This window comes from Poeciliopsis prolifica, unplaced genomic scaffold, assembly GCF_027474105.1.
Source record: "Poeciliopsis prolifica strain line A6 unplaced genomic scaffold, Auburn_PproV2 SCAFFOLD030, whole genome shotgun sequence".
Taxonomy (NCBI): Eukaryota; Metazoa; Chordata; class Actinopteri; order Cyprinodontiformes; family Poeciliidae; genus Poeciliopsis; species Poeciliopsis prolifica.
The window spans coordinates 6,088,284-6,104,813 of NW_026562405.1; the positions used below are offsets into that span (position 1 = coordinate 6,088,284).

Genomic DNA, 16,530 nt, shown 5'->3' on the forward strand with positions numbered 1-16,530 from the left:
GACATAGAGCTAATTGCCTTATGGGTAGGTGAGCGTTTTTCAGATCGTTTTAAAAAATTAACAGCAGTGCTGAATGCCCTGCAAAAAATGTGTTCTCACTGCAATTTGACTCTGTATGTAAAGAACTTCCTGGACTGCAATAAGTGTTAACTAGTGAAGCGCCAGGCTTTCTGGCTCCTTCATGTATTTGGCCAACACTGTGGCTTCATGCAGCATTAAAAGTTACTATGACGTTAAAACAGCTGAACAGATCTGCCTCTTTCTGTAAAACCTTGTTGTTCAGATGGAAACATTTCATTTATTCAGTTGAGTAGATGGAGAGACTTGTCGTTATTTGGGGTTGAAGTTGGTTTTGTTGTTTTCTCTGAGCTGCACCGAAACGAGACACCGTAACAAAACCGATGTTAGAATTTAGATCATCAGCAAAAGAAATATTACTGCAACTTACGGCTGAAACACGCTTTCAAATAAGAGCTTATTACAAAGATATTAAACTTATTTTGAAAAACCACTCAGTTAATTGATTTATTCCACCTTTGTCTTTATTCATAGTTTTGATCCTCTATCAGAATTGGAAAGAGTTTGGCAGCAAAAGTGTTTCCATCTCCACTTTGGTGCATTAATTATTTTAAGCCAAAACGACTTCAAGCGAAAATAAAATCTTTAATAACAGACAGATAGAAACCCGGTTCAGGTCTCAATCTTTGATCAAATTCTTTTGAAATGTTCATTTTGAGTGTAGCATCTCAACTCTCCAAGAAAAATGTGTTATATTTCCTTTTCTAAATCACTGCCTCAGTTCTGTTTTAATGTATATGTAAATATGTTTCTGGAGGAAGAGTCCTCTGCTTCACGCTCAGATTTGGAAAAATGTCACATCATCTCCAGCACATTATTTAAAGCAGATCCTCTAATTGCTTTGATTTAAACTCCATATTCTGGAGGAAGCAAACTTAGATACGATCGCTGGTTATATGTTGACAGAAAGAAGAAGAGAAAGCAGAGGCAAAGACGGAAGAGAAGGAGGGACCCAAAGGGAAAAAAATCTGTCAAGACGGCAAAACACAAAAGAGATGGAGCCCAATTAATAAGTACAAGGAAGAGTCTGAGTGACAGCAGAGAGAGGAATAAGAGACGGAGACAGAGAGATCGAACAGACGGATGACAGCATCAATAAGCACAATGATAAGAGAATGATGACACGTTTCTGCTCTTCTGAACATTAAGTGCTCTGTCACTGGGGCAATTTAACAACTGATTAACTGATCAGTTTATATTCCATCTGAGCCAAAATTCATCTTCCCTGAGGGAACGAACCTTTGCACCAGGCAGGCTTTGGCTTTAACTGGCTTTAAACAACGTAATGAGGCAGGAAAATGAATTCAAATGTGTCTTTTGATATAAATGTCCTCTAATTCAGTCAAAATATCAAATTAATTCAGCATTGTATAGTTCCTCAGGAAAGTTCCTAAATTTTTCTGAACAAGATGAAAAAGTCTGTGATGTTTGATTTATTTGGAGTTACAATGAAATTTCAGCTCATTTATTTTCCTGCTGTACGATATGAAAACCTGATATATGTCAACAGAACAGATAAAACAATATGTAATCAACATGCTCCAGTGTCTTAAGACTTTCCTAAAGATGAGATTGTTTTACTGATTAAAGCACTTTAACAGGTGAAATAAATTTAACATCTTAGGTAAGACGCCTATGAATGTGATGTGTACAAAAATAATGGATGTTTTCAGGTGGAAAATCTGAAAATATCCACTTATCCTTTCGGTGACATCACTGAACTGATCTGCAAAAATTCAGAAAGAAAACAAATAATTTATTTTAATGGAATGCCCAAAGGAAAGCTTGGCTTGGAAATCTGTCAGGTTTTATTCAACTCAACCTGCAGGAATTAAAGGTTTTAGCTCCTTTTTATGATTCTGTTCATGAAAAGGATCATGAACATAAGAAAACCTGTTGAACTTTTTCTTTATTTAAACACATAATCAGGCAATCTGCTGGTAAAAATAATCTTTTAGTAGCTTCTGTAAAACAAGAAGACCAGGATGCTTTGATAGCCAGAAGAGTAAAACAGTAACCAAGGAGCCAATGGGAAAAGAGAAACTCTGGAGTCTTCAAAGCATTTGGTTGTTGAATTTTACTCTCAGATGTTTCAAATTTGCATTATTATTTTTAAACAGAATATAATTTGCACCCAGTGGTTTTTGTCCCATTAGGTGAAAAGAAAAGCCACATGATAGACACAAAACGTTAGATTTTGTCCAACTACAAGTTTTCCACAAAAGATAAATAAACATAAAGATAAAGTTATCTGAAGGAAGTTGAATTGGTTTTGCTGTTGTTTAGTCAAAGACAAGGTCGCATTAAACTGCAAAGAGTTTTAAACAACCAGCTGTGCAGAAAATGGCGGAATCCGTCAAGAGCAAAATCAGATTAAGTGTTTGTATCTTTAAGCTTCATAATGACAGCAGATTTTATGGCTTTGTCTGCTTTCCAAACACTCATAAGCTCTGTGAGGAGCAGAAAACACGATGCTTCATAACCACAGGCTCCATTTAACCGTAAAATACAGCTGGAGGAGGAGAGTGTTTCTTTTACAGCTCTGCCATCAGCTTTTATGTCTCACTACTTCAGAGAAACGCTCACATCGCGGCCCAGTCATTTGGAAGGAGCGCTACTGCAGCAGCACATTTTTCTCTCAATAAGGTGTTTCACAGAAAATGAAATTAGTATCATACTGAACTCACAGTGACGAAGGGATCTGGTGAAACTGAAATGTTCTGATGTCTGAACACACGGGAGGTGAAGTCAGCAAATTAGAGCAGTATCAGATTCAATTAGCTTGGTTAATAAGGCTTGATAACAGCCACTGATAATTTACTTCCAGACAGTGAATCTAATGAACAGCATCTGAAAAAGAGGATTGTTGGTGTTTTAATGACAGCTTAAAGCACAAAGTCCTCTGTGTGTGTTCAGAACATCTAAACCTCATGAAGCCAGGATCTTATCACAGCAAACAGCATTTTTATGAGTTCAGTCCAGATGGGAACCAACAGAACCTGAAATGTTCTGAGTTACCAACAGCCGGTCCGTCCCGTCTCCAGGGATTTAACTCGTCTGTATTTGTGATCCAGGTTGAATTAACTGATAGCAATCAAGCTTGAAAGATTTTGTTTTCTTCCAGCAGAGGCGTTACGTCAGGGGTGTCCAAAGTGAGGCCCGGGGCCGTTTCTGGTCCTTGGACTGAGTTTTGTGCGGCTCCAACAGCAGGTTGATAATCATACCAATCTGCCACATTGAAAATTACATTTTATTTTTATTACAAACATCATAATGGAAAAATGTTTTGTTTCTCTAACCAAGCTTCTATAATAACAGAACCATGTTTATTTAGAGATTTTTTCTGACTGAGATCATTTAACTTTTCTAAAAGCAAAAAAAACAAAAATCTGACTGTTTTATTTGCTTGATTTCAGTTTTCTTTGTTTTTTTTCAGCTGCAAGTTCTGAATGAGCAAATTAGACCCTGTGTTACATGATAATCTTTGATAAATTAATGTAAACTGAGAGAGGAAACTTAAAAATAATCCAGGAAGCTTCAGTTCAGATGCGCTTAAAAGTGCATAATTAAAATGACACAACACTTTCCAATGCTCCCCTCGCTAAAGTAACAGAGATAATTTATTATTTCATTACAGATTAAATTTAAAAAATTCCATATGGTGCTTTGCATATTTACACATTCCCACCATAATTTCCAGCCCATTTCATCTGCTTTAAATGAATGCATTTAAAACCAAAGCCAAATTTACTCCCTTCTGTTTTCCCATATTTTTGGACGTCCATGGATAATCCCATATAATTTTTTTTATTCCTGGTGAGACATTGAAGAACTGCTGCACATGCAAACACTGAAAATACAACTTCTTTGTTGTAGATTTTATTTATTTACTTGCAAACAATCACATCCAAATCGTTTGATTCCTTCATATTCAATAAGATAAATATTAAGCATTATAAGTAAACTAAACTCACACAGTTTAAAGTTTATTTGAATAAACTCTGAAAATGTTCTTTGTGTCATTTCTATCAATGTTTTCGTCAATAATATTTTTAAATCTCAATTTGTTGAGGTGAACAGTTTCGGGGTAAACTGTGCATTCGGGTTCCTCCAATTAAAAGAAGTGAAAACCAATTTAAATGTATTTAATGCTACGTTTCTCTGTTATTTATTTGAGTGCATGCTCCATTCAAAACCATTTCCAATCTTTGCATGAACTTCCAGAGTTTTAAGAAGACAAAATGTGGAAAAGTTTCATTTCTTTGCAATCCCTGCAAAGGTCTAAATATAGATATTCAGTTTATACCTAAATCAGAGGATTTATTGTTCATGCATATCATAATCAACAGTTGTTACATTTTAGTTTTGAATTAAAAAAAATGAACACATGAACTGGAAGCCAGTTTTTTTTTTGTTTGTTTTTTTACATTTGTTATGGACCAGAAAGAAATACCAAAGAAATCAAACGTTTTTCATTACAATGGTCCTGTATAAATTTATCTGAACTCTGACATCTGCTGCTGAAAATTGTAACAGAGTCTGCAGATCAAAGATCCTCAGCAGTCAGGCCAGAAAACGGAGACGATGTTTATCAGAGAGTTTAGATTCCGGATGAGAAGACGGTAAAAAGACAACTCCAGGTAAAAATGCTCAATAATCTAGTTTTATTCTTGACTAATATTTCCATTTCACCTCCAAAAGACAAACCAGATCAATGTAGTGTGTGCTGAAGCAGAAGGAGAGGATTTAAGCTGTCATCAGAGACAATGGGATGTGGATGTCGAAGCTTGTCGGATCAGCATATTCACGTTTTCTTCCTGTCACGGCCACACAAGCCCGGCTCTCCACCAGCTGTGCTACTAAGTGAATCATTTTCTAATTGCACTTTTAAAGAGGAATCTCACAGATCCTTTTGTTTGGTTTTGTCTCCTGTTAAAGCTTGTGTCAGTTTCACTGCCTGCTTCCTGCTCTGTGGATTATTCACTCGTCCAGGTCAGTAATCACATCTGCATAAAACATCCAAACAGGTCATCAGCTCAGAAGGTCAACAACTCCCTCTGGACAAATTCTGTGTTTTGATCCTGGTGCATGTCCAGTTGGACATTTGTTTGGCGTCATATTAAAGGGAAAGCTCCTGATTTTTATGTAAACAAGGTTTTGAGTCTCTCTGCAGCCCCCCTGGCTCTGTTTGGTGTATATTTTACTGTCTGGGTGAGGAAGTGGAACGTCTCAGAGGAAAGTGGAGCCGCTGATGTGCACTGCTGGCTTTGCAGCTTTGGAGTTCATGGTGGGAAACAAGCACAGCTGCTGTTCCTGGATTAAACCACAACACAGTGAAAAATGCCCTCCTGGCTGCCATACAGTGTAACGAATGAACACCTGCAGCTCCTCTTTACTCCGTTTTCCTCCCCTTCTTCCTCCTCCTCCTCTTCCTCCTCTTCCTCCTCCCTATAGAGTAGACCTCCTTTCCAAGCAGTCCATTTTTTAATCCTGACTTTTCTGGGTCGTCTCTTCAGCTCAGAAAAACTCGAGAGACTTATCTGTTTTCTCTCAGTCTGACATCTTTTTCCTCACTTCGCTGCAACTCTTTGACATCAACTTCGTATGAATTTCTGTCTCATTATCTGCTCCTATACAACATTAACAACATTCATCAGCCCAGTGGGTTGGAGCTTCCAGATGTTCTTTATTTTATTGTTGTGCTTCCCTCACTGCATCTGACTGGCCTCTGGGTGGGTTTTAGTTTAGAAAATAAAGTTAAGACATCAATAAAATATGAAATAATCAATGTTTTCAATACACAGAAAGTGACAGAAGAGGGAATCCATTCACAGAACATAAAGTAAATCAGCTGCAACTCTTGGACTCAAATGACATAAAAGGAGAATAACTAGAGAAAAAAGACAATGAATAATTTTTCATTGAAAATATTTTTCTTTCACATATTTGTATTTTCATCGGAATAAATAGTTTCTGCTTTGCAGGACACTCAATTAGCAAAAACAGTAGAACTACATTCAATTAATTTAATGACACTCAAAGAAGCAGAAACTCTTTTTAGTTAAATAATTATTGTTGAAATTCTTCCTGCAAATTCATGAAACTAAGAAATTACTTTTTCTAACTGAGTTTCAGAAATATTTAGATAACATTTTGTCCAAAAAGCTGCCAGAAATCCGTCCCTTGATAAATATCACACAGAAAAATAGGAGTTTATCCAGATTTAATTCCTCTGAAATGTTTCAAGCATAGCGGAATATATATTTTATAAATCCACTTTGAAGTTTCCTTTTTAGTCAGTTATGTAGTGTTTGAAGATAAAATATTTATGTGGTAATGAAACACAGGTTTATCTTGGACTGTAGATTCAGTTCCTAACTGAGATGAAAGGCTGATTCCTGCATTTTGATGTTAAAACCAGACAAACTGTATTAGAGCCATTAAGTTTAAAGTTTCCCACAACCTTCTGATGCATAAGTGGGTCTTTTTGGACCCGGTGAGGTCATCTTATTACAGTTGAGGCGACTCGGGCGTCTGATGCCTCCTGGTCGCCTCTCTGCTGATATGAAGATCCGGGCAGAACCCACCGGGAGGAGACCGAGAGGACGACCCCAGACACGCCACGAATCGTCACAAATGTTCCACAATTTCTTCTAAAAATGCTTAAAAAAGTGAAAAATGAAAATATTTCAAATATGAAATGATACTTGTGTGAAATAAAACACAGCAGAAAGTATCATACTAAACATTATTTTGAATCAAAATGACAAAAGTAGCATAAAAACGCATTAATTTAAACATGTGTCCAAATAGATCCCCTCATGGAAAGCTGTATAGTCAAGATGTCACGCATCAGAGGGTTACAGCTAAAATTTGCAGAACTTGAACAAACAGCTACATTTTTCCAGATATAATTCAATTAATATTTTATATCTGCAGCATGAATTTGTGGTTTCACATCTGAACTGTTTGGTTTGGATTAATTTCATAACAGTCGATTGTGTGTGAATTTCAGAAATTCTCACTGAATTATTTCTGCTTAACGCTGATATTTTTATCACATTTATACCCCAAACGCCTGTTTTTCTGTGTCTGTTCAGCTAAAAGGACAGATAACAGGATAAAATCAAAGGCTGTGATTCTGCTTTAAAGTGAATTATGTTTTCCCAGAATTATAAATAAAACCAGTTTGATTTGCTACCTCAGGTCATAATTTAACAGCCAAACAGGAAGAAACCCATCAGAAAACCAGAGCTTGGATTTTCCTCTCCTGAAGGAGGAAACAGAATAAAAGACGCGCCTGCTTCACTGTGCCGAACTCAAACACTTCTGACTCCTTTTTCGCTCCATTTTTATGCACAGAAACACAGCCGACTGCAACAAGTGTACGTTCAACAAAAAGTGTGAAAACTGACAATGAGAAGCAAAACACGCGAAAGAGGCCAAATATAGCTCCGATTTTTAGAAACGAATGAGATTCCTGGGAGCCTTTTTCCCAGATGAACAGGTGCTGAATGCTGATCAGGGCGATGAAACGGGGAATCGATGAGTGAACATTCAATTTGTCATGTCTTACATTTACGACTTCAGGCAGGTGATTCATCTCCACAGTCAGTCTGTCACGTAGAAATCAAACACCTGAGGTGCTAGATAGCACATACAGCAGGCAGCGTGTGAGAGCGCTCATCAGTGAGATTACAGACTAAATTAAGATTATATGTTTATTCTCATTTATTCTTATATCACGTCTTGAAGTCATCTTGTTTCTACAAGTTATTTTTGATCAATAAGGGAAAGTTGAACTAAAAATAGTTGCCTGCTTAGTACTGCGATTTCTGTACTTTTTAAACTTTTAAGAGCCGATTCTATTTTATTATGGTCTGTATTAAAGGTTCTGCTGTGTGCAGGGTGAAGCCACTGAGAGTGAGAGCTGAGCAGCTAAAGAAAAAGTGATTTAAGGATCATGACCTATAAATGGTCTTACAGTCAGATGGTTGTGAGTTTGATTCCAAACTCCTTCCTCCACCTCTCAATGTGCTGCTGAGCTTAAAGAGGCGCTATTAAGTGTTTTCCAGGCTCATAATCCCATTTTTTAGCACAAGTAAATAACTGTTAATTTTATTTGTTGTTTACATTTGTTTATTTATTTTGGACATTTAAAATGTTCAAAATAATTATTGATCTTTGAGATTATTTTCTGGCATTAATAATGCCAGAAAATAATCTCAAAGATCAATAATTATTGATCTTTGAGATCAATAATTACTCAAAAATGGTCTCAAAAACAACAGCATTATCCTAACACAGTGGATCACTTAGAAATCTCACAGTCACGTTGCCAGTGTGAATAAATGTGGGTTTCAAAGTAGCAGTGCACAAACCAGCAGTTGATCATTTATTTATAGTCAAAGTTTCATCCTCGTACATCTTGCTAAGAAGTAGCCACTACCTGGCCGCGCTCCTTTCAGAGGTGCTTGATCTCATTTTATGTTGGTTAAAACCAACTCTCAACTTTATGAATACTGCAGCAGACGGGTGCAAACGCAGGCATGAACGGGACCAGGGAGAGCAGTGGGAGTGGAGGGAAAACAAGTGGTAAAGCAATTAAAAGGCAATTTGTGAAGGAAGGACAGAATTAACCTGCAAACCGGCTTTTCAAACCATGGAGGGCAAATGACTCTGAGAGAATGAAAGTCTGACAGAGAGACGCTGAGACAGAGAGGCGGAGAGCGAGAATTAACCTGCAATCAGGCCTCTATTTAGCTGCAGTCAGCCACAATCAGCAACCATATTAGCATTTAATTAGTCTGAGAGCCACAAACCACAGCCTGCCGCTTCGCTCTGATTACTTCTCTCAAATCTGTGTGTCGCTGCTGAGCATCATCTGTGTATTGAGCACATAAAGTCCCGTTTTCACAATTTGGGTCCAGACATGACAATAAAACCTGCAAGAAGCAAAACTCCACAAACAAGACGCTCAGTATTCTTTTTATTTCACTCAATGAAAATCAACCTTATTTGGCAATGACCTGATCAATTTGTCGTCTTCCACCATCTGTGTGTCTCTGCTGTGTTAGTTTAAAATACACTTGTGAACATTTCCTGGGCTTCAGTACGTTACCGGTATGAAGGTATAAAACCTTTTAAAGGTTGTAAAAAGTTGCTATGAATTTTATTTATTTCATGAAGTAGACAGTGTAAATTAATCAATTATTAATAAACACGGAATTATGCCAGATTTCCCCAAGGAGGCTGATTTTTATCTGATGGAAAGGATTAAAAAAATCAACATGCACAACATACATAGTCAATGAATTGCTGGAAGTAGTGCAATTTACAGTAAATATTTATATTAGACATAAAAATGACTCATATCTGTAAGAAAAAAACATGTAAAAACATTAATTCAGTTTGGTTTGACTTTATTAAGAGATGTGTAATTAAAGAAAAAACAAAGTTATGTACAAACAAAGTAAATTGGAAACAAAGAAGCAAAAGATTAATATGTTCTGAGAGGGAAGAAATGTGAACTTATTTTTATAAACACCGTCTTTCTTTTCTAGCATCAGCCAGTAAATTACTATTCATGTTGATTACGCACAGATTACTGTTAGCTTAATCTCAAAAGTACATTATGATTTAATTGTTCTGATTTCTAAGCACATTGAGAAATTACCAGATTCTGCAAATTATTAATATGATCAAAATCAAGAGAGCAGCAAATGGCCTCAAAGAAATTAAAATATCTTCTATAGATTTAGTGTTCATACAGACAAAAAGCCTGAATTGATCTTCATATCTTATATGTTACAAGTTATTTCCTGTCATCTTTAGGTGCTCAGTATGCTGACATTTTTCATAAGTCCATCTCCGCCAAACGAAGCGGGATGAGGAACGATTTCCCCTCTGGCTAGTCCTGCACTGAAGTCCTGCAGAATCAGAACCAGACCCGTTTTCTAATGGACTGAGGATCACTGAGTTTGTCACCTAAACAAACCAATGCTGCCAGGTAATATCTGCAGCTTAAATGTTCCTCTCTGATCGATATTAATCCATTTCTACCTGCTTATGATCTGTGGTTGCAATGATCTCAAGTATCGAACTAAGAACCAGCAGGGAGCTCAGAAAACACAGTGAACTCTGGAAACATGAAGGAGGAAAGTCGATGAAAAGGAGAAAAGAATCATTATGTGAAGGAGATGAAAGGAATGAAAGAAAAGTTTTACATGACAGCAGTGAGATTTACTATAATCTGGTTTGGCGGCAGAGAAAATAGATGTTCTGATGTTGGGAGTGACCACAACGGACATGACTAGAAATAACTTAATCAAAGAATCTAATGGAGCTTTTTAGAGACAACTAGTCTTAGCTCAGATGTGCAAAGAGACACGTTAGATAAGTGGATGCATGGCTGCCGAGGAGGAGCAAAAGAGACCAGGCAGGTTTGTGGATGTGGTGAAGTATGATAAGCAGAGGGTTGGTGGAGCTGTGTGTCTGGGATGGTTGGTCTGCTGGTGACCTCTAAAGGCTACAGGAAAGAAGAAAACGTCATCAAAACAGTTACTAAGATGTTAACACCAGAAATGTTCTAAATGTGTGTTTGTGCTGAAAGCCACTTTAAAGTAGAAATGCTCAGAAACATTAGACGGTTGCAGCACTGGGAGAAAGATTAACATGGCAGCCATAAAAAATATCATGACATTCTGCACACGCAACCCATCAGCTGCTCAGCTGCAGCGCTGGATGGAGAAATGCTGCTGAAGCAAAAAGCAGCGCTTACACAGGCATGAGAGACGCTGCAGGGTACGGTTATATTTATCCCTTTAATTCTCAAGGTTTCCAGAATGTGTACCTCCTTTTTACCATAATGCAAAACTATGAAGCCTGTGCAAATGATCTGAAGATAATTTGTAAAAAAGAAAAGTTTTCACCTCATAGTCACATGCAAACAGATTCAAAGTTTTGACTCAGGGAATCAGAGTGAAAAAGCACACCGCACTCTTCAGTTATTCATTCATGGAAAAAATGAAACCATGAGTCATTTTCCTTCCACTTTCTAAATTCAAAGGATGAGAATCTTTCTGTGCTTTTCTGCACCATTTGATGTTATTATTATGACCTCTTATTGGTATGCTGCTGATATTTCAACATTTCATTTCATTATGTTCCAGTGTTGAATAACTTGCAGAATACAATTCAAATATTACTCTAAACGCCACTGGAACCACATCAGACTGCGTCGAAAAGATTATCCACTGCAGCCGTTTTCCAGACTGGATTAGTGTGACGGCAAACCAGGAGTAATAAAATTCAGCAATAATACCAATCCAGATCAAAAGCATTACATCATCATAAACTCATACACCAACAGGCTCCTCCTCTTCCTCCAAACTTATCCAAAATGTCTCGAATCACGAAAGTAGAATCACCTGATTGTAAAAATGAATGTCTGTTTTCAGAAAGTGGTGATAAATGTTCAACTAAGACCCAAGTCATGGAAACGGATTGTTCGGTTTAGGAAACAACTAGTTTGTTTCTGTTTGTTTGACACTGTGAAATCTAAACGGTTCATCATCTTGACCTGCAGCTGGAGGCACGAAAACTGGATTTTACGTTTCACTGTGGATAAATGAGAGATTCAGGTTTAATCCTTTCATTAGCTGAAGATTTTATTCCACTTCTAAACCTGCATTTACTGTAAACCAAACTCCTTTAAAATGCTGATCCAATATTGGAGTTAAAATGTCATTTAAAAAACATCTGAACTGTTTGAACAGTTCAGATGTTTGAATGGATTGAGAAATATTACAACAAATGTGATCGCTTCTTGGATAAATCGTCCCAGAAGTTATCGCGATAAACAATAATATTGGTGTTTTGAGACCATTTTCAAGTAATTTATGCAATGATAAAGGCACAATGATACTCATACTCAAAGACCAAATAGAAAATAAACAAAAACAGCAAATAAAATAAATTTTTTGAAGGAAAAAATTGTCCTTCAAAAATAGCGACCAAAACACCAGATTGAAGATTTTTATCATCCCGCTTTTGGTAGAAAAAGAGTAACAATAACTTGTGCAAATGGAAATTATTGAGTTCATTTTAACTTATGAATTGATTAATTGAAGAATTGCTTATAGCAACAGGCCTGCTGTGTGTGTTCATGCCCACTCACCGCCATCGTCCTCGTCAAAGGAGTTCATACAGGGGAAGTAGATGGCGAGGGCCTCAAAGGACGCCGAGAGGCTGATGCGGCTCTGCGATCTCTCCATGTATAGGCCGCCGTCGGGCCCGGGTCGGCCGGCTTGGCCAAGCGCGGCTGGGCATTCTTCACGCGGAGTACGGCTCGCGGCGTCTTGGACGGCTGTCAGCTGCCCCCACGGCAGATCCGCTTCACTCCGAAAAGAAGAGTCGGAACGACAACGCCAACACCGACTTAAATCGGTGCAGATTTAACTGCAGCAAAAGTTACAGAGGAGGAAAAGCTTGAATACTTTTAAAGAAGAAAGCTCCACATGTGCAAAACATCCTAGAAAAAAGAAAGTAGTGTAGCGAGATATGAATGCTTTCTTTCTTCGTGTTCATGTAGTTTTTGTTGGAGAAGAACATCTGCCAGTCATTGCGAGTCTCCCTGGTTTTGTTCTTCAGAAGGTTCTTGCATACATCCTGCTCTTTTACCCTCTGCGGTCTTCAGAAGTCATTTTTCTGCTGGATTTACTGGCATCACTTGGTGGCTCTTACCTGCATCTTTGCACCGATTAGACTTGATGTTGCTCTTCTCGATTCACAGCTTACCTCTGAACTAACATCCTCCATCTATTTAGCACATCCAAATGGCTTTTGATCTTTGGTTTCTGCAAAAGGATGAACGACGGGATGTAAAGGTGACGTTCACGCCCTGCATGAACAGTCTTGCTTTCCCAAATGAATCAAAGACCTCTCTTCTCGGCGCCTGGCAGTGTTGGTTCCTCCTGCTTTGGCAGAGTCAGTGCTTTTCTTTCATTCAGAGAAATTGACTTCCCAAATCCGCAGATGCCAGCTTCGTCTCAGATCAGGTGGGCCACCATCAGTTTCAGCAACAGTTGCACCTAAAGAGCAATCTGTTGCTCCGGTCTGCCTTTGGAACTGTTTCACGTTGGATGCATCTGTTGATGTTGGAAATATTCAGAAGCTCATTTGTTTCCAGGCTTCTCCGTTGCTTCTGCGTGGCTCAGCTGCCGTGCCGATGCTCCTCTGTCTGCTCCAAAGGCAGCGAAGGACAGAGAGAACGGTGGAAGAGAAAGAGAGGAAGAGGCTGCGCTACGGAACGGCGAGACTCTGAGCGGACTCATTCACTGGTGAGCGGCAGAGACAGAGAGGAGGGAGGATGGAGGAGAGAGGGATGGAGGAGGGCGAGTTAGCAGACTGCTGCTGGCAGCTGGACCAATCAAAACGTGGATGAGGGAACATAGGTGTGGCTAGGAGGAAATCAAGGCGGTGAAGGGCAGTGCAAGTTTATAGTGTCTCTCTGCTGCCTCCTTTAACTGATCAAACATTTTTTTCAGCAGACATTTAAAACATGCATTACAACACAGATACAACGAGCACAGAAGCAGCAACACAACCTCCTGACTCAGGATGCAGAGACGGTGGAAAGGGACAGGAAGAAACCATCAATCAGCTGTGAGGTGCAGAGAGGACAAAAGACAGCCTGGGCAAAAAGACAGAAGCACTGGGGCATGAAGCAAAAAGTCCGCTAAGGAGTTTTTACATCAGATAATCTGGTAGACTCGGTTCCATTGGGACCAAAACTGCAACATCTGCTCCATCTCCAGCTGCTCTGGTTCTGAGTCAAACCAGCCTGTTCCCCTCCTGGCCTGTGGGGGCGCTGCACCAAGAACCACTGAAGGAAACGACACGAAAACCTCTGAAGACACTGAGAGCAATTTCCTTCTTCACCAAATAGAAACTAAAATGGAAGTGTCAGATTTTAGTGGCTGGAGGATATCTCTCTTGTCTTTGGCTAAAGACCAGGAGACATTTCTCCCACTAACGCTAAGCAAACGCATTTATTTTAACTCTATTTACCCAGAATGCCCTGCGCTGTAGTCCACTTCTTGGTTTTGCCCTGGCGCCCGGTCCATTTGGAGTTCGCACATACATTCGAACCAAACCAGAGTTAATTTTAATCCAGCTAGAGTTCGATTAGCATTCACACCAAACGAACCAGACTTTCTCAACTAAGGAACTGGAGTTTGATTACAGCAGGCTGAACAGATCTGGGGTGAATACAGTTGAACTTTCTGTCAAAACCTTCGATCTCAACCAGAAGAACCACTTCTGTTCAAATGAAATATCCAGAGTGAACAAAGTTACTGGACCAGTAATACAATGGCAACAATAGCTGCAAATAATTCATGAATGTATTCATGAAAGATGAAAATATCTGCCTCCCATTCTGCTTTCAGAAACTGTTAACCACCAGTAAACCTGCAGTCTGAAAGAGAAGTGCCCTGTTGGGAACATGTGGAATAATTACTTTCCTAATATGAAATATAATTCAATTAGAGGATTTTTAAGTGGGGAAAATAAAAGATTGACATTTGTTTAAATAAATCCAATCTAAAACAGGACTCAAATTACAGCTGATCAAAAGCTCTGCAGTCACAGGATAAAAACTCCTAATCCTAACCCTCTACTCTATGAAAAGACATCAAAACGAGCTCATAGGTTTAGGAAAGAAACAATAATAAAGCAACAGTAGACATGCAAAATATTAAATCAGTAAGTTGCTCTCCATCAGGCCGTCCTGAGGTTTATTTTCTAGGATCATTTAGAAACTGTGGACTGACTAGAAAAAATGTCCAAAATGTCTTTTTGTTAAAAATGTAAAAGCGGTTCTTTAAGTCTCCCAACAAGCCTTTTTCTTGCACATCTGTTACCCGACGGTTCCAAAGGTTCTGTCTTTGTTGAAATCCTTATTGCTGTTTTATTAGCATTTTAACTGCAGATACGTTTATTACTTTTTGCATGTCCTTTTCCCGTCATCTCCTTCAGGAGTTTCTTTCTTCCCTTGTTTCTCATCTTGGCCTGCCATTGCACTTTCTGCTTCCTCCTGCTTTGTGTGCAGCAGAAAGACAAAGGAGGAAGGAAAGCCTGTGTAATCAACGTTGCTTCGCAGGGCTCCATTCATCTCTGCTTCCATAGATAGAAGCCATAGGCGACACATGCACACACACAAACACCGGGGCAAATAAACACATGCTGCACTGACTGAGACAAATGAGCAACTTCACACAACAGCACAGAGGAAATGTGGTGACTCATGTATTTTCTCACATGTAATTACACACACACACACACACACACACACACACACAGAGAGAGAAACATAAGAAATATACAAGCAAAAGTTGGCAGAAATGACCAAGTTTTTATATGTAAGCCACCGAAGTTTATTCCACAATTTCAGTCAGACTAATGGCTGCTCAGCGAACAGTGAGCTGCTAATACATCATTTTGCTTTTATGAAAATGTCACAAGTGGAGACGCTGAAATCAGCAGCTCCAACAAACTAGATTAAAATAATGTGTGAAATACAGAATCTCTACTTCTTAGAAACTCACCGGAAAACATTTTGGTGAATTTTGATTTTATCAAAATGATTCTCAAATGGAAACATCAGTTTAGGTCTTTTAAAGTAGAGCAGATCAACGTTTACAAGGTTCACGAAACAGAGAAACAGGACAGAAGATAAGACCATCAGAAATTAGATTAATGTTTTATTAAATGAAGCAAAGTGTGCACAAATCACTAGCTATGTTTTAAATAATCGATTTCCGTCCAGTAGAAAAGGAGATGAAGTGATCATTTTGTGTTTATCTGTTTTTATTGTGAAGCACTTTGTGGTTTTTGACTTGTGAAAGATTTAAATAAAGTTTATTTACTTACTTCCACTGGGTTTTTAGGAACTTCTAATTGACTTTATCAATCCTCTGTTTATAATGTGACTAAAGTAAAGATTGGTTTTCAATGTGAGATTCTGAGCCTGCAGTAAAAGGTAAATCTCCACCTTTAGTGGGTGGTAACAGATTTATCCCCACATGTTAAATCTGCCTTTGGTAACAAACTGAACTGGGAAATAAAAAGTGATCTTTCCAGTCCTGCCTCTGAATTGTTCATCAGTAATCCTGCGTTGTCTGATCATCTGACTTTGTTTTGGATTTGGTCTAAGCTGTTGCTCCACTGCTGAGGCATCTTGCATAATTTATCACATGTCCAAACGGCAGCAGCAGATAAATAACCAGTTGTTTATTTTGCTATATTTTACTGCTCGTTTTTGCTCCCGGCCTGTTTTTCATGCTGGTATTTTCTCAGGGCTTTGAACAGAGTCTTTACGCCGTGACGACTCCGTCTGTTTACCCCTGAGCTGCGGCCAGTGAAGTGGACTGGTATTGTGTCGACAAGCAG

General features: G+C 38.5%; 1 protein-coding gene across 1 annotated transcript in view; it reads right to left on the reverse strand.

The window, feature by feature from the left end:
• The window catches only part of LOC129372805 (regulating synaptic membrane exocytosis protein 4-like), a 31,071-nt gene extending 18,298 nt beyond the window's left edge, over positions 1-12,773 (reverse strand). The window contains 1 exon segment of the mRNA XM_055050322.1: positions 12,257-12,773. Coding sequence (XP_054906297.1) covers positions 12,257-12,353 — 97 coding nt within the window. The 5' untranslated portion in view covers positions 12,354-12,773.
• Between the last annotated feature and the right edge of the window lie 3,757 nt (positions 12,774-16,530).